We start from the raw sequence: 24,357 nt of genomic DNA on the forward strand, positions 1-24,357 counted from the left end.
CTCCCCTTGGGACCCGGGAGCCAGCACCCCCACAGCCGACCTGCTTCCCCGACCCCAACGCAACGTCCCCCGAAAACTCCACCCCACTTCCCGCGTTTCCCTCACCCAGGAGCCAGGTACCTAGCGCTCTCCGCGAGCCTCACGGCCCGGGAAAGGCGGTGGTTCAAAGACTTGTGCGGCCTGAGAGGCTTCTTCTCATTAGGGGTTAATGTTCATTGTGATCCTACTTGTAATAATGCAGATGCCTCGGTATAATTTGGTTGGAATTTAGTGTTCTCGTTCTTGCAATTATGGCATCAGGAATCTGAAAAGTGTTCCACGGCTGACGTTGGGATATTTAAAATGCAGAGCACTATTTCACAGTACTTAGGGTATTATCAGAGTAATGGGATGAAATTAAGAGAAGAAAAATTTAGGTTGTCTTCCAGTGAGAACAATAGGACTGTAGAATTGTGTCTCAAGGGACTGATGGAATCCTCGGTTTGAGATGCTTGGAAGTAGACAGAAGTCTGGGGACAGATGGACTAGGTGTGACGTAACAGGACTTTTCTATCTCTAGAATTCTTTCATAATCCAAATAACTACTAAATACATTGTGATGCAGCCCTTTTCCCCCCTCCATAAGGCATTCCACGCCTAGCTTTTCTCAAAAGCCTCTCTCAGTGCAAAGGACATTTACAAACTGCATCACAGTGAGATTTGAGATTTTGCTTTTAATTGGGCTATTTCTAAGGTTTTTTCCCCTGAGTCTTGTCACTAGGGAAAAAGTCCTTATTTCAGAGGGGATGAGAACTTCAAGCAGTTCTAAAGCCACTCTGCTCTCATTTTAGTGCATTTAAGTTCCTAATGCTCAACCTGACGATCAAGTCTGAAAGCTAGGAGGACAGGGTAGGTATTGGCCTGCTCTCTGCCACAGTAGCAGCGTGAGATGGGATGACTCAATGGTCAAAGTGTGAAGTTTGACATGTTTCATGTCCCTGTTGCTGCAGGGTCAAATCTCCAGAAGCATGGACTATCTCCTTGGAAAGGGTAGAAACTGTTTTGTGCATTTTGCTCTGGATCTTTCACACAGGACCTTATAAACCAAGGAGGGTCATGACTTTTCTGTGTGGACATCAAAGATCCCATGGGACACTGTTCTTAAGAATAGGGGATCCTCCAGTGATCTAAATAGCCCCTTCCCTTTCAATTGTGCAGACCATTCTGGAGGCAGCTGTATTTCATAGGGGCTGATCATTCAGCATTTGTAAAAGGCTTTGGGACAAAGATAGTGTTGTAAATACAAGCGCACTCCTATCAAGCAATTGCTAACTGGCAATTGAGCGCAAACCTGAGAACGTAACCATTTGATCTTCCTTTATAATCAGATTCCTTCCAGACCCAGCGCGTGTCACCAAAATGTAAAATTCATCCTTTGAAGCAATCAGTTCCTTTAAACCCGGGATTGTTTTCGATCACCGGGCATTGCTGACTTTGAGATCTAGGGTCTGATCAGTGCAGATGGTGTGTGTGTGTGTGTGTGTGTGTAAAAATGTGTCTCAGAAAAAAAAATCAACAAAACTCTTTGTTCAGCTGAGGGTCCTGAAGGCCAGTCATTGCTAGTGGGTTTAGATGAGTAATGCCTTATTTACCAGATGTAGCCAGTCTTCAAAAGTAAAAATTCCTGCTGCTCTGCACCTGGCTTGGCCAACTGCTGTAAGGAGTTCCCGGTTCTCTTCTCCTCTTTTAAAATACAGAGACGGCGTCTGAGCCTCGCTTCCTCGATGCTGGGCCCAGACTCATTGACTCGACAGGGGCTGCTGGTGTGAATAAGGAGTCATGGCTGCAGACCTGGGCCTCCAGCTCGGCAGCGCTCGCGGCATTACTTTCCGATTACTTCGCTTGTGTGAAATGAGTCGATCTCGGTCCTGTTCCTTGCCAGCCCCTGCGGACAGTTGAAAACAGAAATTGAAATTGTTCTTCGCGTTGGCCAAGATGCCAAGGATTGAATGGGGCCCAGAGTTTCCTCTAGGACGGGGCTGAGGCATATTGAGGGGCGTACAGGGAAGCTTGCACTGGTTGTGTGTTCAAGTGATGGTGCTCTGCTGAGCACCAAGTCGGTGGAAAAGCAACGAACATGCTGGCTGCAAGAGTAAGTCCGGTTTGGCTTGTCCTGCATGTAGCGTTACAGAGCCAAAGCAAACTCTGCTTTGTCATTAAGGGTCTTATGGCAATAGATGGGGCCGTGTTAGTTCAAGTTGGCGTCAACAGAACATGATTTGAAATGGGCACCTGCTTTATTAAACAATAAAATCAATTGGGGAAATCTGAGAAATGGTCCCAGTTCATACCAAATAATCCACTTTTAAACATCAATAAACACTCATCTTTCGAAAGATTTTAGGATAATCCCTTCGCATTTTGTTTTGGTGCTTTGTGTTTTGTTTTTTAATTGAGTGTTTTCAATGGCTTCTTCAGAGTACAGGGAAAGGGGAGGGAGTGCGCTAAATAACCATTATTTTTATTAGCGTGTTGTGTGCCCTTTGTATGGAGCCAGGCAAATCCCCAAGTGTGTGTGTATAACATTAAACAGCAAAATTATGGATTCAACAAAAATAAAAATGCAGGAGGCAGTTACTGTATAACCTGGGGTTGAAATATATATTTCAACCTACATTATTTTCATCTCGTAAAGTTAATCGCCACTGTGGGTAGGAAGCTTTTCCTGTGTAATTCAGCCCTTGGAACTGAATAACTGACAAATCCAGCGTTTTGAGTAGCAGGTAGAGTAAGGACCCGTTGTCTCCAGTTTTTTTAAAACTGGGATGACAGTAAAAGAAGAGAGCCTCTCTGCTTGATTTTTTTTTTTTTTTTTTGGTCAGTTTATTTAGCATGATTAACTGTGAAAATGTGAGTGACGCATCGGGGACCGAGTCCTCTTGTTTATCTACGAAATAGGAGCAAGCAGCCACATAAACTCCCCCACACTCCCACCATCAAGGTTTGTCTTTGCTTTGGAGATTCCATACCACCTTTAGGACTGAAAGGGCAGTTTCTTACCAGCAGCAGAGCCCATTTTAGTATTTGTAGTGGGGATACTTGCGTTACTGGAACTGAGCGGAGATCCACCAGCTCACAGGAGAAAGACAGACTGACAAATAGCTCTCCAACGGAAACCACCACCACTGCTGACCTGGCCTGACTTTAAACTGGTGACCCAGGAGTGAAAGGCTCTGTGTCGTCAAAGCCAGCTTGTTTTTATGGATGCTTTTCGACGCAGTGGGGGTTGGCAAGACCTAAACTTCATTTAAAAATGAGTAATTAGAGCTGGTGGCTTAATAGAAAGCGATTAGTAAATTAATGAAATAAATAAATATGTCCTACTTTTCATCCAGGAATCTGAACATGCTTTACAAAGGTGGTCAGTAAACTTGTCCCTGCTTTGCAGATGAGATACAGAGTGACCTGGCCCAAGCTGGGACTAGACCCAAGCTTTCACGAGTCCCAGTCCATTGCTCAAGCCACTAAGCCATCCTGTCTCCCTGGTTGCCCTGTCTATTTCTGTAGTGATCTCCTGTATGCTGGTAGCAGTTTGGTTATAAAATTGGTAACATTAACACCATTTATTGTGTGGGGAGGGATAGCTCAGGGGTTTGAGCATTGGCCTGCTAAACCAAGGGTTGTGAGTTCAATCCTTGAGGGGGCCATTTTGGGATCTGGGGCAAAAATTGGGGACTGGTCCTGCTTTGAGTAGAGGTTTGGACTAGATGACCTCCTGAGGTCCCTTCCAACCCTGATATTCTATGATTTGAGTTCCTTTGGTTAAAAAAAAAAAATCCTCTCTAAAATGGGAATGATCAGAAGGGGGTAACTCAGATTTTCTCTGACCTTTTTGAAAAAAAAGAAAAAAAAAGGGGAAAAAAAAGCAGTTTGCACTGTCTTTAAGTAACATTTGATCATTAAAAAAGGGAGGAAAAAAGTTAATTCTATTGGTCTTTTCCCCTTTGTGTTCACATTCTGCAAATGATCACTTTTAATTGTTCTCTGCAGCAACTTCTCTTAGTTTCTGAACATACCAACTGCCAATTACAGCGTGAATTCTAAACAGCCAAACTTGTGTTTTTTGAGGCTGTCCTCATTTTGTTTTTTAAACAACCAATGTAATTGACAAAAAGCCATTTGGATGTATAAAATGTTCATTATCTCTGCAGGGCATCAAGAGGCAAAATAGAAGGCAGATTTTGCTTTTATTCGAGCGTGATCTTTGGAATGGCTGTTGCCAGGCTGCTCAGTGGCACGTTGTGTGCTAGTTTTCAGTCTCATTGCCCAAAGAAGCATCTTCTTTCATTGACAAAATGAAGCTGAATGCTTCAGTTAAACACTTCTCCCACTCCAGACTTCATGTACCTGCTGCCACCCCATTTATACCAGCATCGGTTTTCAATAGAGAAGTCCCCTGTTGAAATGGGGCAAAGACTCAGGTGGATTAAATGAATTGTATGTACAACTGCTATCATATCTCACCACTTGAGGTTTCAAATTAATTAGCAGCGGCCTGCGGGCACTTGTCCTTCTGGACCAGTGAAGTTTGAATCAGGTCTTGCCTTGTTAGATGCTCCAGGAGAATTGACAGCTGCTTTTCCCTCCCGTCTTACACCACTTCCAGTGTTACAAGTCTGACTTTTAAGAACTAATGCCATTTGAAAAACAGACTCCCATGTAACTGCTGCAGAACTGTGATGGCAGAGAGCTGAAGGCAGAGGCTCGGATGAAAACACACTGTATTCGTTTTGTTTGTTGGGAATCATTGCTTGTTAGTTGGATGCTATGTACTGCAAACTGCCATCCCTTCATTGCATTGACCACTGTATAATAGCTACAGCTTAAAACCAGTTTTTGCTTTCCAATAGAAAGTTGTTTCTCGGTGCCTAGAAAGTAGCTCTTTAGTGGGCAATAAAAATTTAGTTCCAAAGCGGGGATCAAATCAAAGTTTTAGCTTGTTCCACTGTGTCAAAGTCAGTGCTGCAAGCTGGCATTTATAAATCAAGGCTGGGTAAGTAATTCATCCACTATCAGAGGTTGATGGCCCCTTTTACTAAAGAGGTTGTGTCTGGGAAGAGATTCCAGCCCTGCATTTCCAGAGACTTGCTGATAGACCCCTGCTTTCTCTTTCAGCAAAGTACCTTAAAGATGGATATAGAAGACTGCAATGGACGCTCCTACATATCTGGTATGTCACTTGTTTTGCTGTTGTCCGATATTTTGGATGTCTATATTTCAAAAGGCCATTTTCTGATGCTCAGCAGTTACCTGTATGGGAGTCTAATGCCGGCGTGTTGCTTTGCTCCACAGCTCTACCGTAAGGCACATAATTTATGGTGGTGATATGGATTGTTTTCAGATTATCTAGCGTATCTTGTTAATACTAATATCTGAAAAGTATTAACACAAGTTGTTGGCCTTCCCCTTCTCAGCAACAAATACGTCCACTGTCAATAAGGACAGTTTTAGAAACTGAGTTAGACTTTAGTTTGCCAGGATCAATTATAAATTGATTATACCAGATTTTAAAAACTTGGTTACTCGTGTGTGATGGTCCAGTCTGTTCAGGGTGCAAATCCAGGCCAGTGAGAGGTTGTCTCACTACTTGCTATGCAAACCTGGGTGCCTTACAAGGCCTTGACACTGTAGTTCTCGGCCTGCTGGAGATTAACATCCAGCTCACAGTCAGCAAGAAGTGTGCAGATCACATCCTGAGTGTCTGTGCTTAGTTGGTTCAACAGCCTGAATATAGCCCCAGCCTGGGTTACAACCATTGAGATGACCCCAATGCACCCTCCTTCCCGAGTTTCCCCAAAACCGTATGCCTTGACGTGTCCAGCCCTCTCCTGGCCAGCTCGGGGAAATAATAAGGTTGATTTGCTCTTGTGAAGAGTCCCATCCCACCAGCTCATCACTTTAACTGGAGTTGATACTCACTTCCAGTTCAACACAGCACTCGCTTGGTCTATAGTAAAAATAAACTCTTTTATTAACAAAAGAGCATACATTAAGTGAGTTCAAGGGAATAAAGGTAGAAAGGACTCCAAGTAACACACAACAAATCACACTTCCAATGGCTAAGACTTCATTTACCAAGCTACTGTCTGGGTTCAAGGTAAAATCCTTACCGTGTGCTCCCAGCAAGATAACTCAAAATGGCTGATCATACCAAGGCCAAGACCTTGTCATAGAAGAGCAACAGGCTAGCTTCCCTTTTCTCCCCAAGTGAAAGATCTTCGGGGCTCTCTTCCCCTCTCTCTAGTCCAGTTCCCACAGACCTTCAACCCAAGGGGGTGGGGGTTGCTGAGCCTAGAGACTAGTACACAGCTGCCTCCCCTACCTCCCCGTCTTGGGGGGAGCTGTTCCTTCTCTTCTTAAGCCACACGTTTTAAAAGATACTACTAGTGAGTCTTCATAATTCCTCCTAGAGCGTTAGTACAGACATTTCCCAAGGACATTAATCTCCAGCATGTTCCAGGCATTCATAAATGACCTGTTGTTGTATTCAGTCAGTTGATTCAGTTGCATATGATTTGATGTTTAGACCCCGTGTCTCTATACCTCAAATAAAATTTCTCTTCCCTGCTGGGGTGTAACCATACTGTCTCCCCCTCTCTCTTCATGATCATGGTGATCATTAGTACCTCGGGTCCTCCAGACCACAGGTCAGATCTCAGCCCTCGCTGCAAACAGAAGGAAAAGTGTCTTTCCAGTGACATCTCGCTTGATCTGCAATACTAGATAGTCAAAGGTGTTTAGTACCCCGCTTATGTTTATAGGATGGATATTTTAGTCTCTCCTGTTAGACTCCGTTCTTCTGCACACGAATACACAATGGTAAACTTGCAATCACATGTGATGTTTAAGACCCCCATGGCGTCTCTGAAATCTGTCCTGCCAGACAGCGTGCTATTGTTTGTTAGAGAGTGTTAAGATTAAATCTGGAGCCATGAAATATTGCGAGGTGTGTGCATGGGGTGAGTTCACCTCTTTGTTGTTGATTGATTGTAACAATCTGTTGGCAACAAGAAGGCCCTTTTGGGTGTGGGTGGAGAGAGTGGGTCAGAATGATAGTGTCAGGCCATCAGTGACTTGTGAACACCTCGAGATATGGGCTCAGGAGTGCCAGTGAGTTTCAGAGACTAGAGGGTTGCTGCTGGAAACCTGGTGCCTAGTCTTTGTAGGTGAGAAGTGAATGCTAGCTTGGTGGGGCCCTGCAGTTCTCTAGTGGGTATGCATCCATATCATCTTTCAGTTTGAAATGCAGTCTCTGCTCAAGGAAAGCCTTGGATAAGGATAAGGTTTGGGGTAGATTTATCAATTATAAAACCAGAATGGAGCACTGAAGGCATCTGTCTGACCTCTTGCATAGCACAGGCCATAGAGCTTCCCTGAATTCAGATTGTAGATGAAGGTGATAAGCGGATGGAGCTGCATGGGCAGTGACCAAAAGATCTGGACTTCCAGGGGTGAAGGTGGGAAGTGAAGTGCATTAATATAGAGCTTTGGGGCAGAGCCGGGGCTGTTAAACAGGGGTACTGCCACCGGCCAGGATTGGGGTGCACTGACGGAGCTGGGCAAGGAAACTTGAACAGCGTCTGTTTGCATCAGAGTCCTGCCCTCCCTGACTGACAGAACCCAACGAGCTTGAGTCGGTCGTTGGTTTTTTGTTTTGTTTTTAAGAAAAGAAGCTTCCTCTGATCCCTGGAGGATGAGCGCTGGTGGCTGGATTGTTGGTTTTTGTCAGTGCTGTGCTTTGACTGGGTCTGGGTCGCCGTAAAGCCCTCGGTTCTGGCCGCCAGGATGCCCCCTTGTTAAGTCACAAAATGCTTCCGTGAGGACGAGGGTGGGCGCTGGCTGGAAGTGGCTGCTTTGCTAGGTTAGTTCAGTTTCCCACTTGGCAGAGCTGCGTCTCCCTGCTTTGCAGCAGCCGAGTTTGACCATGCCTGGGTGCACTCTGCTCCAAGGTTTGCATTGTCTTGCAAGCTGTTGCTTTCCTTTTCTTTGGGAATTTTCTGGTGAGCCTGGCTCCTCCCCACCGCCTTTGCAGCAGGTTGCCGTTTGCCCCTGAACTCCATGGAGATGCTGTAGTTCCATAAGAATGCTTGAAATGAAAAGAGAGCCGCTCCGTTGATGTAATTTGAATCCTGCGTGAGCTTAGGGTGCGGGAACTCTGAATTGCAAGCAGCTGCTGGCAGCTTGTCAAGGAATAAAGTAGCGAAGGGACTGATCAAGGAGGGGAGAAGAATTGGAGTCACACAATCAAATTCTCCTCCCCCCTGTGGGGTAGCAAAGCTGTCCAGGTCGGTGTTCGCTTTTTGTCAAGGATGCCCTACACATACTTGCCCTGTAGCCACCTGGTGCAAGAGGGAAGCGTGACCAGAAGGAATTCAGAAGCTGCTTATCGTCCCAGGCTGCGAAGGGATGTGGGCAAGGGACTAAACACACTGGCATACCTAGCAGGAAACCTTTCGCCAGGAAAATGGGAACTAATGATCCAGAGGATCGGGCTCCACCTTCCATTCTTACTGATGCTTTGATACCACATTAGTAGGGGGCGAAAGTCAGGCCCAGTGGAAGCCAGTGGAGTTGCACCTGCTTACACCACATCTAAATTTGGCCCAGAGTGCAAGCCCGCAACATGGTGAGTGGCGCGTGGAGCGGTGGCTTCATCAGAAAGTGTCTTTTAAAGTGAGTTTAGTGCCAATGAGAAGTGCCTGATGGATCGTGCTGGAGACTGAAGTCCTCTAACCCCAAAACGAGAATATTGTGCTCAGCTACAGCATAGACCAAGCCCTGCCCTGAAGGCCCCCCTTTGGGGAGTGGGGGAATTTACTCTCCATGGCCCATTCGATCTTTGACCTCACAGTTTAGACAGTCTGCAAGGGGGATCCGTGTGATGTTCTCAGCGTTTACCTCTCTGCTAGGAACCAGACCACGAGCCACCCAATCATTTGATTCAGGTCTTAACTAGCCAAGGGTCAGGAATGACTAGAGTTGGTTCAAAAAGAAAAAAAACAAAACTAAAACTTGTGCCAAAACTCTCTTCCACAAAAACCGGCTCTGTAATTAAAGGGAAACTTTCACTTGGGAATTTCTGATTTTGTCAGATTTTCAGGCTTTCCTTGGACAACTGAAAAGCTGAAAATGTTTTTTAAGAAAATGGGAACTTTTTGTGGGAAAATTAAAATACAGTTTTTGATCAGCTCTGGTAATGACTCAGTTACTACCAGTCACGGAGGCAGTAAACAACACATATGGCATCTGAGTTCCCTGAGGCAACAAATCCTTGGGTTGTGTAGGGAGAGAACACTATCTCCATGGTTTTTAAAAAGAAAGTAAGAGCCATTCTCTGTGATTAGGACTTTGCTGTCATGTTACCATCAAACACATGTGCTCTCTGACACTGGGACAGTGGGGTCCTTGCTACCTACTGACACCATCTGTTTGTCTCGCCTTTTGCCTGAGGTGTTTGCTGGAAGCAGAGAAGTGTGTGTGTGTGTGTGTGAGGCTGGGGGCATGGGAGCAAGGATTCCTGAGTTCTGTTCCCAAGTTTGCCGCTGATTGTCATCTGGGTGAAAGTAGTTGCTTTCGGTCTCTCTTTGCCTCAGTTTCCCCATCTGTGAAATGGGGATAATAGCATACAGCAGCTAAGTGAGGTTTAATTACTTTGGACAACAGGTGCTATAGACGAGCAAATTGTTATTTTGTGTTGTGTGCAAGACTTATGCACACATTTAGTTAAGTGTTGCTTTACTCTGCCTGAAGTCTTAAAGCTGGAGGAATTATTTGAGTCAAAAACTCTGAAGAGACGATCAGAAGCCATACACTAGTCCCTCCAAAAAGTAGGTCAAAGGAGTGGGACAAAGCTGCAGTTCTTCTTTGTGTGTGTATTGAAAGGAAACCTGCTAATTCCATTGTGAGTTCCTGGGCCGCTTTGATAGGTGCAGGTGACTTAACCAGAGCAGTTTGCAGGAAGAAGGAAAGGGTTAAAGCCCTCTTGGAGGAGGGGGCACTTGGCTGTCTTGGAGCTCCCCAGGACCCCGGTCGCTTGCCAGGATCTGGATTGCGTTAAATATTTCCCCACCCATCTTCAATCCATGACTAAGATTTAAAGACACCCTCCCCTCAAAACCCATTACAACAACTGACAGGGCTACCCCAATGTTCTGTCCTTAACTGAATGCTTGGAGGGTGGCTTGTTAGAGGCCTAGTCATGGGTTACGTGTACTAGGAAAACACTCCCTCCCGCCCCCCACCCGTTGTATTTCATGGTACTTTGCCCAGTTGCGTGGCGTGTCCGTGGATTGCAAGGTCCGTGATGGCAGATCTGTAGCTTTGCAGTGTGAGGTGTATTCCCCCCTCTGCAGCATTCAGTCCCTCTTGTGTGGGTTTGGACAATGCTCTGTGCGTGCTGGGTGCCTTGCAGCCATTTCCCATGGAGACAGGGCTCCAGGGTTAGCACCTTTTTCCCTTAACTGGCTTGTTAAGGGGATGGCCCAGCCTTGCCCTCTGACTGGCTGTGCTATTTTCGGACACGTGCACCCACCCGCCGAGCAGCCGGGGGGGCGGCGAGCGTGCATCTCTGCAAAAGGGGATGCCGCAGCCCTGAATTCCTGCTAACTATGCCGCTTGACTGTAAAATGACGGCCGTTTCTCTCACTTCCAGGAATCTGCTCTTCCTGGAAGGTGAGTGGCTGAGTTCACCCTACCACTGCCATGCAGACATGCACACACAGCCTGTATTCCAGTGCTGTTTCCAAGGAGTTGGCTGTGAGAACACTCCAGGGTATCTTCAGCAAGGTAGAATAATGTAAGTGAAATGGGAGGGCTGAGGGGATAACTCCGTGCCATTTCTGTCTCTCTCCACGTTTGGTGTCATTGGAGGTGGGGAGGAAAAAGGGGGTGCGGGTTCTTTAACATGCTGTGCAGAAGAAATATCTTTAGATGGAGATCAAGCGATGTGGGGGGGGAGAGGGAAACACTTGACGATTTGAAATGCTACCGCGGGCGTCTGACCAAGGAAGAATGACAAAAAGGCAAATGCTGGCAGGGCTGTGGGAACAGAGCATGGTTCATAATCAGAGGTGCTAAGTGTCTTTAACAGAGATCAGGGTACCCCTGTTCCCCCTCCCCAAAGTGCCTTTTCGGAGAGGCTTTCCGGCTGTAGAATGTACGCTCCGTGCATCTAGTCCAACCGTAACACCTAACTCATGCTGGCAGGGACTGAGCCGATGCTGGGTCCAGCTCTTAGGGTCTGTTAAATCGCTCTGACTGAACCCTGCTGCATCACTGGGTTTCTTAGTGTTGTGTGTGTTTGTCTGAAATTGTCTCGTTAACCTGTCCTAATTCAGAGCTAATATCCATTATCCGTGGTGTGTGGCTTCTGCTGGTGATGCGTGTTGTCTTAGCATGACTCAAACTTTCCAGCAACATCTTATTGAGCCAGTCAAAGCATGGGGGAGAGGATCTGGGGGATCTCAAGCACTCCAACCCAGGGGAACAGAAAATCTCTTAAAATATTGCTCCAGGGTGGGGCTAGAGGGGGCAGAAAGCTGCCTGGGGAGTCCCAGCTCAGCGCGGTGGCCGAGTGGTGGTTTGCAGCCCACCACATCACTTCAGAGCATTTATGGTAAATGACTCCCCTTGCCGGCTTGGCCTCCTGATGCAGCATTCCCTCTGCCCCGTCAGACAACGGGGTGAGCTCAACGCTGCGTGTGTTGGGACACGGGTTTATCCAGATGCAGCTATTGAAAACAGTTTTACCATCTGCATTAAAAGTTCACACTGCTACAGCCTTCTTCATCCCAAAGCTTCTCGCCAACCCTGTTCATGCCACACCACTGAGACGCAGCCACTTCTGGGGTGCAGAGCAGCAGCCAGCATGCAACAGCGGTGGGGAGGGGACATTCACTCGTGCGCCGCACGTGTGAGCTGCCCCAAAGGTTCTTGCGTGTCTGTTTGCAGCAGGTAGGCTGTTGGCCCGTAAGGGTTTGTCCAAGCAAGAAGCCGTGCTGTGCATCATTAATCACAGGAGGGTGAAGAGCTGAATCTACCCTGCTGGATTGAATTAACCCTGGCCTCCCAGGGCTGATTTTTTGACAGCCACCTTGTTGTGGGAAATGTCCACTCCCAGTTGGTGGTTGCAAACCAGCGTGCATCATGTGCTCGCTCACAGTCCCCGTTGGGCTACAGAAAACAGACCTCCACCTGGGGAGAGCTTCAGCCCGTCTGACTGCTGCCCTGTTGTACTGGCAAAGGGGATCCCGTGGGAGCAGTCCCAAACGCTTGCGTAGCCAGGGGGCCAATACACCTGTGATCCACCTTTCCGCTGCGGCCCGGTGGTCATCCTTGCACATAGATATGTGGATCCTTTCAAGTTTGCTGGGGTTGTCTGTCCACTAACCACTTCACTGGAAAGTAGAACCCAGTTTGCATGGCACCTGGAATGTACCTAGGTCCGTGGCCATCGTATTCTCCCCACACGCACACACCTACCTCCCGGTAAGGAAGGGTTTGTCTTGCTGTGAGCAGCACGCTGGTGTTTGTCTTCTGACAACGAAACAAGAGGTGCCTGAGAGCCAGCCGGAGCCTCTTTCCCGGGCTCCGGGGCTTTGGTTATGAGGGAGATGATTTCACTGACTGAAAGCGATCTTAAAGCTAGCAGGAGCAGCCACATCTCATCTGTGTTCCCTGCTTCTTATTCCCAAAGGTAGTGGGGATTCCTCTCTGGAGAAGGAGTTCAGCTCGGCGATCGTGGGACCCACGGTGAGCACCCCAAACAGCCAGCACTCCTCCCCGAGCCGCTCCCTGAGTGGTGAGTACAGCGTCCCCCTCGCCAGATGCAGCCGGCTCCTCCGGATTAAGGCTGGGCTCTCTGATAGGCCAACCAGGAAGTTTGGTGCAATGAGTTTCCTTTAGAATTTGACTCTTCAAACTGAAGAGGATAAATTCTGACTTCAGTTCTTGTGTTCATAGCCGCAGTGGGGTTACTTACCTGAGCTACGGGCCTCTCTGCCTTGAGGTTTAAAGTCACCTGTGTGTAACCCTGCCCTGCTAAATTCCATACTCCCCAAAAAAGCGTCATTTGTTTGTTTGGCCCAGAACCAAAACAGCTGCGTGCTCCCGCCTCTGTTAACAGGAGAGGAGTTTGCGCGGGGTGGGGGGAGAATAAACCCCAGGGGCTGCATAGTAACGAAGTGCTCATTGCAACCACCAGGTCGATGCATGGGAAATGGAACAGGGCCACCTCTCTGTTACCCTCTCAAAGGGAGTTGGGGCCGGCGTGGAGTTGGTGGTGATGAGGCTCTCTGCGTTCGCATCCAGCAGAGAGCGGGCACTGTGTGTCTAGAGCCGTGTTGCAGCTGGGAGCGTGTGTTAGCAGGAGCGGGATTGTTCTGGGGCGACGGTAGGGTTCTGAAAGCTGCTGAGCATGTTGAAATGAACCTCTCCAGCTCGAGACCGACGCATGCGCCCCTCTCCAGACAAGTGGTTAAAAGATCTTGCACTGTCTGAGACCAGACCTCGGCATGAGAACATGACTCTGGACACAGCTCCTGTGCATCTGGAGCCGTGCGTAGGGCTCCCTCCTAGCCCAGCTGGCTGAGCAAGGTATCTGGAAGTCCAGCAACATGCAGGGCCGGGTTGGTGAAGGGATGGGCAAAGCAGTAAGGTTAGGAAGGGCAGCTCTCAAGTGGCACTGACATGCTGGTAGGGCTGGTGAACATTAAATCTTAACCTCGAGCCTAGGAGACGGAACGAGCCGGAAAATCGAAGGAGTATGCCGTCTTAACGCCAGCCATGACCGATGATTTGCAACCTCTGATCACCTGAGATTGCAGGCGTCGTCAAGTCGATCCAGTTCCAGCACACTCTGGAAACGTTCTCCCCCTCCTTCGTGGAACTTTAACGTCACAGCCTGGAGTTGCATTGGCGTGGCCCGATAAAGGCTTGTCTGTGTCAAGCTGCTGCTTTGGTGGACTATCCCATAATGTGAGAGTGGCTAGGATGAGTGATGAGCCAGGCTGGGGTGGGAAGGAGCAATGGAGTTTGGACGCCCTTCCGATTGAAAGTTTGTAAGGTGAAACATTTCAGCTCCGTCTCTGCATTGCAACTGAAATCTTTCTCCACGGTCCAAAGATGAATTAAGCTGCTTTTTAAAATACATTTCAGAGCCCACATCAGTAAAATAGGCAGGTCTGATTTCAGAATTGCCCCCGAAATCCTCCATCTACTCGCCCACCCTTCACTGCAGTGATTGCTGAGAAATGTAATGTGTCACTTGCATGTCAAAAATGGCATGACCCTAGGACAAGTGGAACTTAGCAAGGCTGATGTAGGCTTCAATTGTAAACATGCTATTTACATCAAAGGCTTCCGGGGCAGGGGCCGAGTCTCCCTACAGCTCGTACAGCACTGTTATCCCTTTAATAAAATAGCATTAAAGCAAGAGAACCGAGAACTGATTCCTGGTCTGCTTGCAAGCCCTGAGTTCAGTCCTCCCCCAAACTGAAACTGAACGGGTAACATCGTTCGCTCTGATCTCTCCTCTCTCTCCTGTAAGCTCAGAATTTCCTTTCCATAAAAGAGAAATTGCTGCATAGTTCACCCACTTTCAGCACGTGCTTCCATTAGCTCCCAGATGCTCGGATCTGGAGGCTGCCCTAAGGGTTCTAGGACAAGTTAGACCCAAAGCAGTAAGGTTGCACGAGGGTGAATTAGCCCTAGTCTGTTCCCTTTTCTCCGCTATTATTTCGCATGTGGCTCTTGTTCTGTAATAATGGTTAGAAGGCCCCCTCAAAGAATCAGATTTTAGGTCTCAGGCAGGAAAACCCAGAGAGACGCTCAACTTTTCACTTGGGCATATGCAGAGAGAATCCAACCCATGGACCGATCTAAAGAAAAAGAGAGCTCTCTTCCCCTTTAACAGAGGGATGCTGGTGATGGTATTGCTCCTGATCTGACTTGACTTCACAGCTGGTTCATCCAGCGAGCATTGTGCCCCAGAGGAGCGGGAATATTATATAACCTGCCGTGCCAGCAGAGAATCGCACTCCAGCGATAACGGACCCTGCATTGGTTCTGAAAGGAGAATGGCAGAACAATAGTCAGCCTCCCTCTGCCCAGAAAGAAAATAAGTCCTCGGGGGGGGGATAGAAAAAATCAAAGTGCAGCAAACATCCGCGTATCCGGGCAGCTCCTGCCAAGGGAGAGGAGCTTTTCACTTCGTGTTTGTGCACAGAGGCGTCCGGTCGTGCTCTGTCTCCAGGATGCACCCAGTGGAATGTGGTGTTTTTTGAACTTTGTGCTTTTCCCTCAAGAAAGCGTTTCAGCCTTAGAGTCGATCCCAGCCAACTTCCAGCAGCAGGCTTGACCGGTGGCATGCCAGGCAATCTGCTATTGCCCAAGTCCGAGCAGAAGCTTTGTTCCTCTCTCCAAGAAATTTTTGGGAAACAGCGTTGTCCGTTAGCTACAGCGGGGACTGGAAAGCCAGAGTCCAGCTCAGCCACTGACCTAAAGCAACCTCAAATGAGCCCCTTCTACTCTTCATTCCTCCATTTCCCGCATCTGTGAAAGCGGGCCTTCTATATCACTTGGAGATCCTTAGGTGAAAGGCACCAGAGATGTGCAGAGGGAATGTAGCATTCACCATCCTTCTCCAGACAGTCCAAGCAGCTGCCTTGCTTGCACTTGGGCCACAGAGTGCAGGCGACCGAGTCCTACAACGTGTCCTGTTGTGAGCCACCCGCTCACTGGGAAGGCAGTAGGGACCAGTCACTTCCAGACAGCAGTTTGGATTCACTTATCTCCAGCATGTGGGAAGCGAGGTTGCTGAAGAATGTCAGTGCTGAGCCTGTGGTCCCAGGAGGTCACCTAACAGCCATCTCACCTGCCACACTGAAGGGCCGTGAAAACCTGCAACATCCCAGCCAATGCACCCTGAAGGAACGTGCGTGCCCTGCCCCAAATCCAAAAATTGGTTCATTATTAAGGCTCTAATCCCATTGACCGGTTGATAGTCAAATCACTGTCCTCTTTTGTTGAATCACAGCACTAAATCCATGCCGAGCTCTTCAAAGTATGTTGCACACGTTAACTGAACCCCCTAGGCAATAGGTAAGAATTGTCCCTGTTGCACAAGGACATGGCTTGCATTGCTCCTTGGGGTGGTGTCCGCATCAAACCTGGGATCAGCCCTCTGGAGTTCATGGTGACTAGTCCCACATCCAGCCCTCACACCCATCTCCAGAAGGCAACACGGGCTCTGTGAGGGAATCCAAACGTCAGTTACCCTCCAAGCGGGAGAAAAGCCCCTCTGTTTGTTTGTAATCTGAAGTTCAGACCTGTCAATTTCCTGGCATGCTGAGAGATCAGGAACAGCCACATCTGGTACATTTAAATGGAAGAAATAGGACTCTGATATCTGAAAGAAGGCAGTTAAGATTCTATGTGGCTTAGTGGTGGTCTTCCCTCCCATGGGGGTGACCTGTTCAGTTCCCCGTCTCTCACTGGCCCACCCCAGCCCTTGCAGGAGCGCTAGGAAAACGGCTTGGGGGGAGCTCCATTACAAAGAAGCAGCTCTTGCTGTCTAAAGAGCAGCATCAGGAATCCCCGGAGGGAATTCCCTCTAGTTCTTGGCTGATGGGGATGGCTTAAAACAGCAGGAAACTTCTAAACTGAGTCATGCACAGACCTTCCTCTCCAGGTGAAACACACTTCACGTGAGGCTAACGACACCCAGATGGAGACGCTGTGTCTTGTTAAGGGTGTGACTAGCGTTAATGAACTGAGGTGCTCTCTTCCGTCTCCTCAGGCACTCTGAAAACTACCTGTCCCAGGATGGGCTGAAAGCACCAAAGATCTGGAGAGAAATGCTCAGAAACTGTTCAGGAAGGAGCAGGCTGGGGACAGGGAGACCCAGGCCTTCCTCTGCCCACCAGGCTCTAGCTTGCTGTCAACAAAATAAGCAGGGAGCTATCGCTGTCCAGTTGCCTTGTGTCTTCTGAAGGACTGTTTGATCTGTGGCATTCCACAGATCATTAGAATAGCTGGGAATGTAGGTCACGGCTGGCACCGCCGTTCCGATTTCCAGTCTCGGCCTGTGATGCTGGAGAAGCGAAGAAAGGTAGCAACCAGGAGACGCGTGCACAGACGCAGCTTGCAACCGGGGGGGCTGGGAAATGCGCTGGAGATCAGGCACACTGTGCGGTGTCAGTTAGAAACCCCCCAAACCGTGCTGTATAGATTACCTTGGCAGCAACAAAGAGCCAGGCAGATCAGTACGGCTAACTGTCCCCATAAACTTCTGTGGCCAGCACTCTCCTCCTCATTCCCTCAGGGTGAGGGGCAGGGGCGTACAGTGTAGCCCCACTTCCAGAAGTGCTCTCATGCAGCAGGATCCCTTTCCATGGCCCCAGCCCTTCTCCCTCTTGGTTCTGAAAGTGTATTTCACTAGCCCCTGGCCAGTCTGGCCAGCCACCATTTGTAGACCTCTCCTCCATAATGGCCCGCACCATTCATGTGTCTTTCCCCGGCTTACCACAACGCGCCTTTTTTCCAGAGGCTCTGGATTGTTCCAAGACCTTTTTAGTAACCCAGGGCCCTATTGCAGAGCATCTACCATTGTAGCTACCTAGTACCCCCACTGGGGATGTCTGCATCCATGTTCCCTTTCGTTGTTCATGTTAGTGTCGTGTGGCTGCTCACACTCTTGTCAACTTTCAGGGAATTGCCACTTGAATTGCGGAGTTCCCTTGCGAGTGTGACATTGACGCAAAGCACTACATGAATGTCCTACGCTGGACACGTGCATTTCAAGGCCTGCTCTGACAGCTTGGCCGTCCCTAGTGGGAAAGTGGAGCATTTGGCTTCAGGCGCTCGGTGCATGGCCTTGCTCCCTTTTCCTACTTTTAACTATGTGATGGATCGCGTGCCATACAAGTTTAAATGACACAAGCCATCCCTTCATTCTCATGCAAATGTTCTGGGGTGATGTGATTTTGCTGGCTCTGCCATGCGGCTGCCCAGCAAAGCTCTCATTCCGCTGCCAGCGCGCAGACGTGGTGTCTTGCCCGGTGACTGCTCTCGGAACCCATAGTCTTCCGCTTCTTCTCGAGTGACCCTTCTCAACCCGGCAATGGTCTCTCGGCACTACTTGCCAGCCCTGACTATCGAAAACAGAGAAGTTTCTTGTTCCATCTGGCCACTTTCCTGTTGTGTTTCTACTTGTTGTCTCGTGATTCTTGGCTCCCATGAGCCATCGTTTCTTTAATGTCCTGCGATGGGAGGTTGCTGAGTTTTCCTGTGGAAATTGGAGCAATCTAGGCAGTACCATGGGGAGCGGTGTCCTTATGCACCCTTAACCAGTTGTGTTGCTGCCAAGCAACTCATTTAACTTTCTTCCCTGTTTTCTTTGCCATGACTCACAGAATGTCAGTGATATTAGTTGTTTTAAATGGCCTATTGAGTGTGTTCCATTCACTGTATATTTATGTATTGTCCCTCCCATCCCCCTGCAGCAAACTCTATCAAGGTGGAAATGTACAGTGATGAAGAAGCCAGCAGGCTGCTGTCACAGGACGACCGCCTCATCGAGAAAGAGGACAGTGTGATTGTGGAGGACTCCCTCTCTGAGCCCCTGGGGTACTGTGATGGCACAGGGCAGGAGCCTCACTCTCCTGGCGGCATCCGGCTACCCAATGGCAAGCTGAAATGTGACATCTGCGGAATGGTGTGTATCGGCCCCAACGTGCTGATGGTGCACAAACGGAGCCACACGGGTAGGTGGTCGGGGCAGAGATGCTCAGGACTGAATGGGCTGTGGGCACTTAACAGTGCTCCCACCTAGAGGGCCTGGGGGGGGCGGGATGTGTTCCCTGCCGGGCTGTCAGTCTGACCCCCCTCACCCAGCATGACATTTCAGGGCAAACATGAAGGTTTTCGTAACCCACCCTGCAGGGGCAGGTGTCTCACGAGCTGCTTGCGTTTCAGGAGAGAGACCGTTCCACTGCAACCAGTGTGGAGCCTCCTTCACCCAGAAGGGGAACCTCCTGCGGCACATCAAACTGCACTCTGGCGAGAAGCCCTTCAAATGTCCCTTCTGCAACTACGCCTGCCGCCGGAGAGACGCGCTCACCGGCCACCTCCGCACACACTCAGGTGGGTAGCTCGGGGGGCAGGACTCCTGGGTTCCATCTAGCCTAGTCTGCTCCCCCATCACCAGAGTGTCCGAGCACCTCCCAGTGATCAGTGTATCTCTCCACACCACCTCCCTGCTGCGAGGGAGGGAAGTGCTGCTGTTCACAGAGGGGAACTGAGATCCAGAGAGAGTAAGAGCCTCGCCCATGATCACACAGGGACTTGAACCCGTGTCCCAGGCTGGCGTTTGAACCGCTGACCCAGCCTTCCTCTTGTGTCGGCCTAACTTCCCAACTGGCTCCATGGCTTTGAGTGAGTCACTTTGTGTCTCTGCCTCAGTCCGCTGAGCCGGTGAGTTTGGTGCAGTGGGAGCCCCGCTGGTGTCTTGCCAAGAGTCTGGGAACTTCCCTGAACGGACTGAAAACAAAATGGTTTCTGTCTGGGGGCCGCACCTCTAGATTGCAGAGGAGAGCCCCCGGGATTGCCTTCATGTTGTTCATGCTGGCGTCCTCGCTCTGGCTCCTACCAGCTGCAGGTGCTGGGCTGGCCCTATCCAGTGGAAACAAGCCGCTGGGGTTTTCTGTTGGTGTTTTGACAGTGTCCTTTTCAATGTGGCATTTGAGATGGGGCTTTTCCCCTTTGGTTCCATGATGTAACAGCTGGCTGAGAGGGCGTGGGGTGGGAGTGAAAGATACCAGTTCCCTCAGAGCTCCGCTCGTTTTCCTTTGACTTGTGTGCAGGAGTGTCTGTGGGGTTTTAAAGTTCACACAGGTGTTTGAAGCCATCTGTGACTCTCTCCCATTTAACCTTTTGAGTGCCAAAGGGAAACAGGAGTCTCGTGTGCCAGCTTCCTTCTCTTTTCTCTTCTTTTCTCTTCAAGGGGGCTGCAAAAAGCAACCTCTGCAGGAACTTTTCTGATCGGGGTCTTGCCCGGGGTCCTTTACTGAGCTGCCACAGAACTCTTTCCCTTCCATGGCATTGACGGAGAGCCCTGATTATCTTAACATCCCCACGCCAGGAGCCTCATGTTGCAGCCCCCAAGCTTTCCTTTCACTGGGGCTGGGGGCTTTGTCTCCCCATCTTTTGGGAACCTGTCAGGTTCCATTGGTGACTTGCCTGAAGATGCCAAAGGGGCATCTGAGAAACGTGAGGCACCAGCAACCCCAGAGCAGGAACCCCCGCCCAGGGACTGATCTCTGATTAACCCACGACTGGCTGCATTTCAGTGCTCTGTCTGTGGTGGGTTTTACAGCAAGTTAGTGGGTTTGAGCCTGTTGCATCTCTGGATGTTTCTGCAGGACAGGGAACAGACTCTGGTGTCTCTGCGTAAACCGTAACTGAGCAAAACGAAGTCAACTTGCTGGTGAAACGCTGGACTGAATGTGGCGGACATTTCTATTGTAACGATTCTTTTCTGACCATCTTGACGCTGTACTTGGTCAGTTTCACCCACCAGCATGAAGTGAGATTAGTGTCTTACGGCTGCAGGGATAACAGGGAGCCAGTAACAAGAAGATCCTTTCCCCCAGACCGTCCCTGCCAAAAAAATTAAATAAAAATAAAATAAGTCAATGGCTGGGAGCAGAAACCTTAATGAGCCTCATTCCAGAGGGAGCAAAGAGCCTGTCTGGTTTATCCAGGCTCATTTGGAGGTTGAGAAAAGCCAGGCAGCAGCAAGAGCTCTCTTCTCTGCACCCAGACCGCTGTACAGTGCCAGGGCTGGCTGAGCTGTGGCCTGTTTGCCTTGATGCCTTCATCATCCTGAAGAGGCCTTCAGTCTACAGCAATCAACACCAGCTGTTGCCTTCCCTTCCAGCCCCAGCTTCTCCTGGTTGTTCATGGCGACAGCTAGTAATGACGGCTCCGCTCGATCTGCTAGGGAGCAGGCTGGGAGGTACCTGCCAAGCTCGGCACCAGCTGAGTTCCATCTTACCTGGTGCTGTTTGTTTCCGAACAGGGGAAGAGTTACAAAAATGGGACTTAAAAATAGCAGAACAAAGTGCTTTGACACTTGCTCTGTGTGTGTGTCGCAGCCCGAGCAGGTCTCTCTGTTGTCCCTGAGGTGGGGCTGCTAACAAGCAGCTTCAGAAAGGGTCAGTAAGTGCAGTATTTTGGCGAGAGAGTGGAGCACAGGAATTGCCATACAGGACCAGACCTGTGGTCCTTGTTTAAACTGATACCCTGTCTCCAGCAGTGGCCAGGGCCACTTGGTTCAGGGAATCCACTAGTGGACAATTACAGAATAATTTTGCCCTTGAGGGAGGTTACTGCCTGAGTGGCTGGCATATGCCCTGAAGCATGAGGGTTCCTGTTTGTCTTATTTTCTCTGTTGTACCTGGAAGGTCTCATTATCTATATGAATGTTTTTGTTTTAGTTCTCTAAGCTCTTGGCCTTAGTGATACATTGGGGCAGTGAGTTCCATAGGTTGGTTTTTGCACTGTGTCACTCAGCCCCATTTTGGGAGCTGGGTGTGCATAAAGGTGAAATGACCAGCCTTAACCAGTTGCATCTTGTAGCGTGTGGCTGTGAATTAGGCCCCTGGCAAGGGATCCAGCAGTGGCTTGGCTCCGTGGGTCATGTTGGCTCTGAGCTTTGCACTGCGAGCACCAAGGCTCTCATCTGTTCTCCTTAACGTGAACATGACGCATGTGAAAAGGAGCTGGTTGCCCTGGCTGTTCCCTGGCAACATGCAGGTAGAAGCAGGGCAAAGGGTTCATCCCTGTTCTAGGCCATGCCTCCTCTTAAGCAAAGACTCGCCAAACATCCCCAGTTAGATGCTACACAGATCAGCCATTCAAGTCAGAGAGGGTGGCTACTTCACGTCTCCCCTGAGACTATCCATTGATGGTAGGGTTTTGTCCTGCCACTCATGCACTTTCCACATCAAACAGATTGGCAGTAGCAGAGTCCCTCGTGACGTTCTTGTCGTGAAGGCAGGATTCAAACCCATGTCTCCTTCCTGTGCTTCAGAGGCCAGCTGGTGCAGTTGCAGGGCTGCACTCGTGGCACAGGAAGGGTCCTTTAGAGCCTTAGTTCTTCTTGTATCAGGCATGGAAATAGGACAGGCCCTGGTCTGGTTTAGAATAGCAAACATGAATCTTTAGAACACCTAATTATTAAGAAAAAGTCTCGTCAGTGTGTGGATTTCTCAGCCACAGAAAGGGGGCTGTCCTGCCTTCCTGGAAAGGAACTGGGGGCTGGTTTTCCTCCCACCCCCTTGGTTAAAGGCATGTGCGTTTCATGCTGTCCCCCTTGGGCATGCCCAGGCTGTAGTCTCTGAAGATAAGCTGTCCAAAAGAGTGAGGTTTTAAAATCTAGATCAAACGTGCCGCGTCGTTCTGAAACAGATCAGAAGCCGCATCCCACGCATGGGACAGCTGTGATGAGACTCCCATCCCTGGAGACCGCCTTCTGTTTTAGCATTTGCTGCTCCTCGCGGAGCCTGTGTTCACATGAGAGCTTTTCCCTGCTTACTGTAGAGCCTTTCCTGAAGAAACCCCCCTGCCCCACTCAGGATTTTGAGAGACTGGACAGTCAAAATAACCCCCTTACTTCCTTGAAATCGTTACATTGCGTTCGCTTGCCACCAGCCGTGCGTTAGGTGCTTTACAGATGATTGAACGAGAGCTGGTCCCCGGCCAAAAGAGCGTTCAGTCCATGACCGATGAAAGCAAGGGTGGCGGGAGGGAGGCTCTATGCCCAGCAGTCCTGTAAAGTAGGTAAGTGGTACTGAACCTGTTTTTCAGCTGCATAAACTGAGGAAGAGAAATGAAGTGACTTGTCACAAAGCCAATGAGTGGAAGACTTGGGAATAGAACCCAGAAATCCAGTTCTCTAACCATTACATCATTCTGCCTCTTTGTCACAAATTCCCCCCATGTGACCATAGAGTGATACTTATTCTCTACTCGGGTGAAGGCTGGTCCCAGGAGAGTAAGCGGCTGATACTGGACAGAGCCGAGGTATGTTAGCAAGGGTGTGTGAGGAGGCTCAGCCCAGGAAATAACAGGTTTGTGCTCTGAGACCTGTACCAGTGTTGTGGCAAATGAATGCTGAAACCCAGACTCCTTTGCAAACAGGAGCTGGTCTGGGTCATGTGTGTTCTGCCATCACTTTGTGAAGAACTGGGAGTGGTCTGTCCAGAGCACCCTGCAATACAGGCCAGGTCAGCAGAGAGAGGAAAGAGTTGGATCTAAGGGCAGATTCCCCCAGAAGGGAAAATTAACTGTGGGGCTTTTCATCCTAGAGCTTCAAAACTCTGGCCTAGAAAACCCAACTCAAGACCCCAGCCTGGTTTTCAAAAGATTTTTGTGAAGCCAAAAATAAATGCAGATTAAAAACAAACAAACCAAGCCAGTCAGGGATCTATTTTACATAAGAGCTTTGAGAGCACTAGACTAATGAGAGGCAATGCAACTTTTAGTCAAGTCACTAGCATCTAAATAGCTAAAGATTTGGGAAATAAATTCATGTTTCTAACACAAAGTTGTCTGTCTGTGGTTGCAGACTACATTAGCCGGTCTCCCTCACGGCTGGGTTAAACAGATTTTTAGTTGCTGTATGAAAATAATGCTGTTTAGTTGGGGAGGAAGGAAGGGGTTTACAGCTGCAATCAACTCCTCCGAAGTGATTTGTAAGTAGGTGTTTTCAGGCTGAAAATAACACTGACGTCTTAGTTCCAGTAGCCTGGACTGAGGTTTGATCCAGCACTGAAGCTGGGGAAATCAGAGAGGAAGCCAAGTGTGGAGATGACACTTGCTTTCTCATTGTGTAGGGCATTAACAAGTGGCCATCTGCTCCTGACATGCAATATTGGTGAAGATCTTGGACTTAGTTGCACCACTTTGTCTGGGATGGGGCCAGTCCCCTGGAGATCCAGGTCCAAACCCATCCATCCTCTCCCTGTATAACCACAGCAATGGTGTAAACCTCGTGGGCTTTGTGAAGATGCCTCACCCTTTACCCCAAGGCTGAATTTGGTCCCTGGACTACAAGCCAGTTCCATGTTGGTCAGTTCCTACTCACAGCAGTCAAACAATGGCTTTGCAAACTTACTCATTGTGGCTTTGCTGGGACAGAGGCTTCCTTGGGGTCTGGGTGTTGAATTACCAGGTGTCCAAATGTTGTGATGCTCAGGTTGTATTTGGCATCTTCCCAAGAGCCCGACAGTTGCACATAACTTCCCTCTATTAGAATCC

At 49.1% G+C, this 24,357-nt stretch overlaps 1 protein-coding gene across 13 annotated transcripts in view; it reads left to right on the plus strand.

The window, feature by feature from the left end:
• The window catches only part of IKZF4 (IKAROS family zinc finger 4), a 74,202-nt gene that overhangs the window by 37,722 nt on the left and 12,123 nt on the right, over window positions 1–24,357 (plus strand). For 7 of the 13 annotated variants that reach the window (XM_073319413.2, XM_073319412.2, XM_073319416.2 and 4 more), the window contains 4 exons: window positions 5,155–5,209; window positions 12,734–12,838; window positions 18,540–18,800; window positions 19,012–19,179. In XM_073319413.2, coding sequence (XP_073175514.2) covers window positions 5,155–5,209; window positions 12,734–12,838; window positions 18,540–18,800; window positions 19,012–19,179 — 589 coding nt within the window. The other 6 variants (XM_073319420.2, XM_073319415.2, XM_073319424.2 and 3 more) reach the window with 5 other exon arrangements.

Source organism: Lepidochelys kempii, chromosome 20 (assembly GCF_965140285.1).
Source record: "Lepidochelys kempii isolate rLepKem1 chromosome 20, rLepKem1.hap1, whole genome shotgun sequence".
NCBI lineage: Eukaryota > Metazoa > Chordata > Testudines > Cheloniidae > Lepidochelys > Lepidochelys kempii.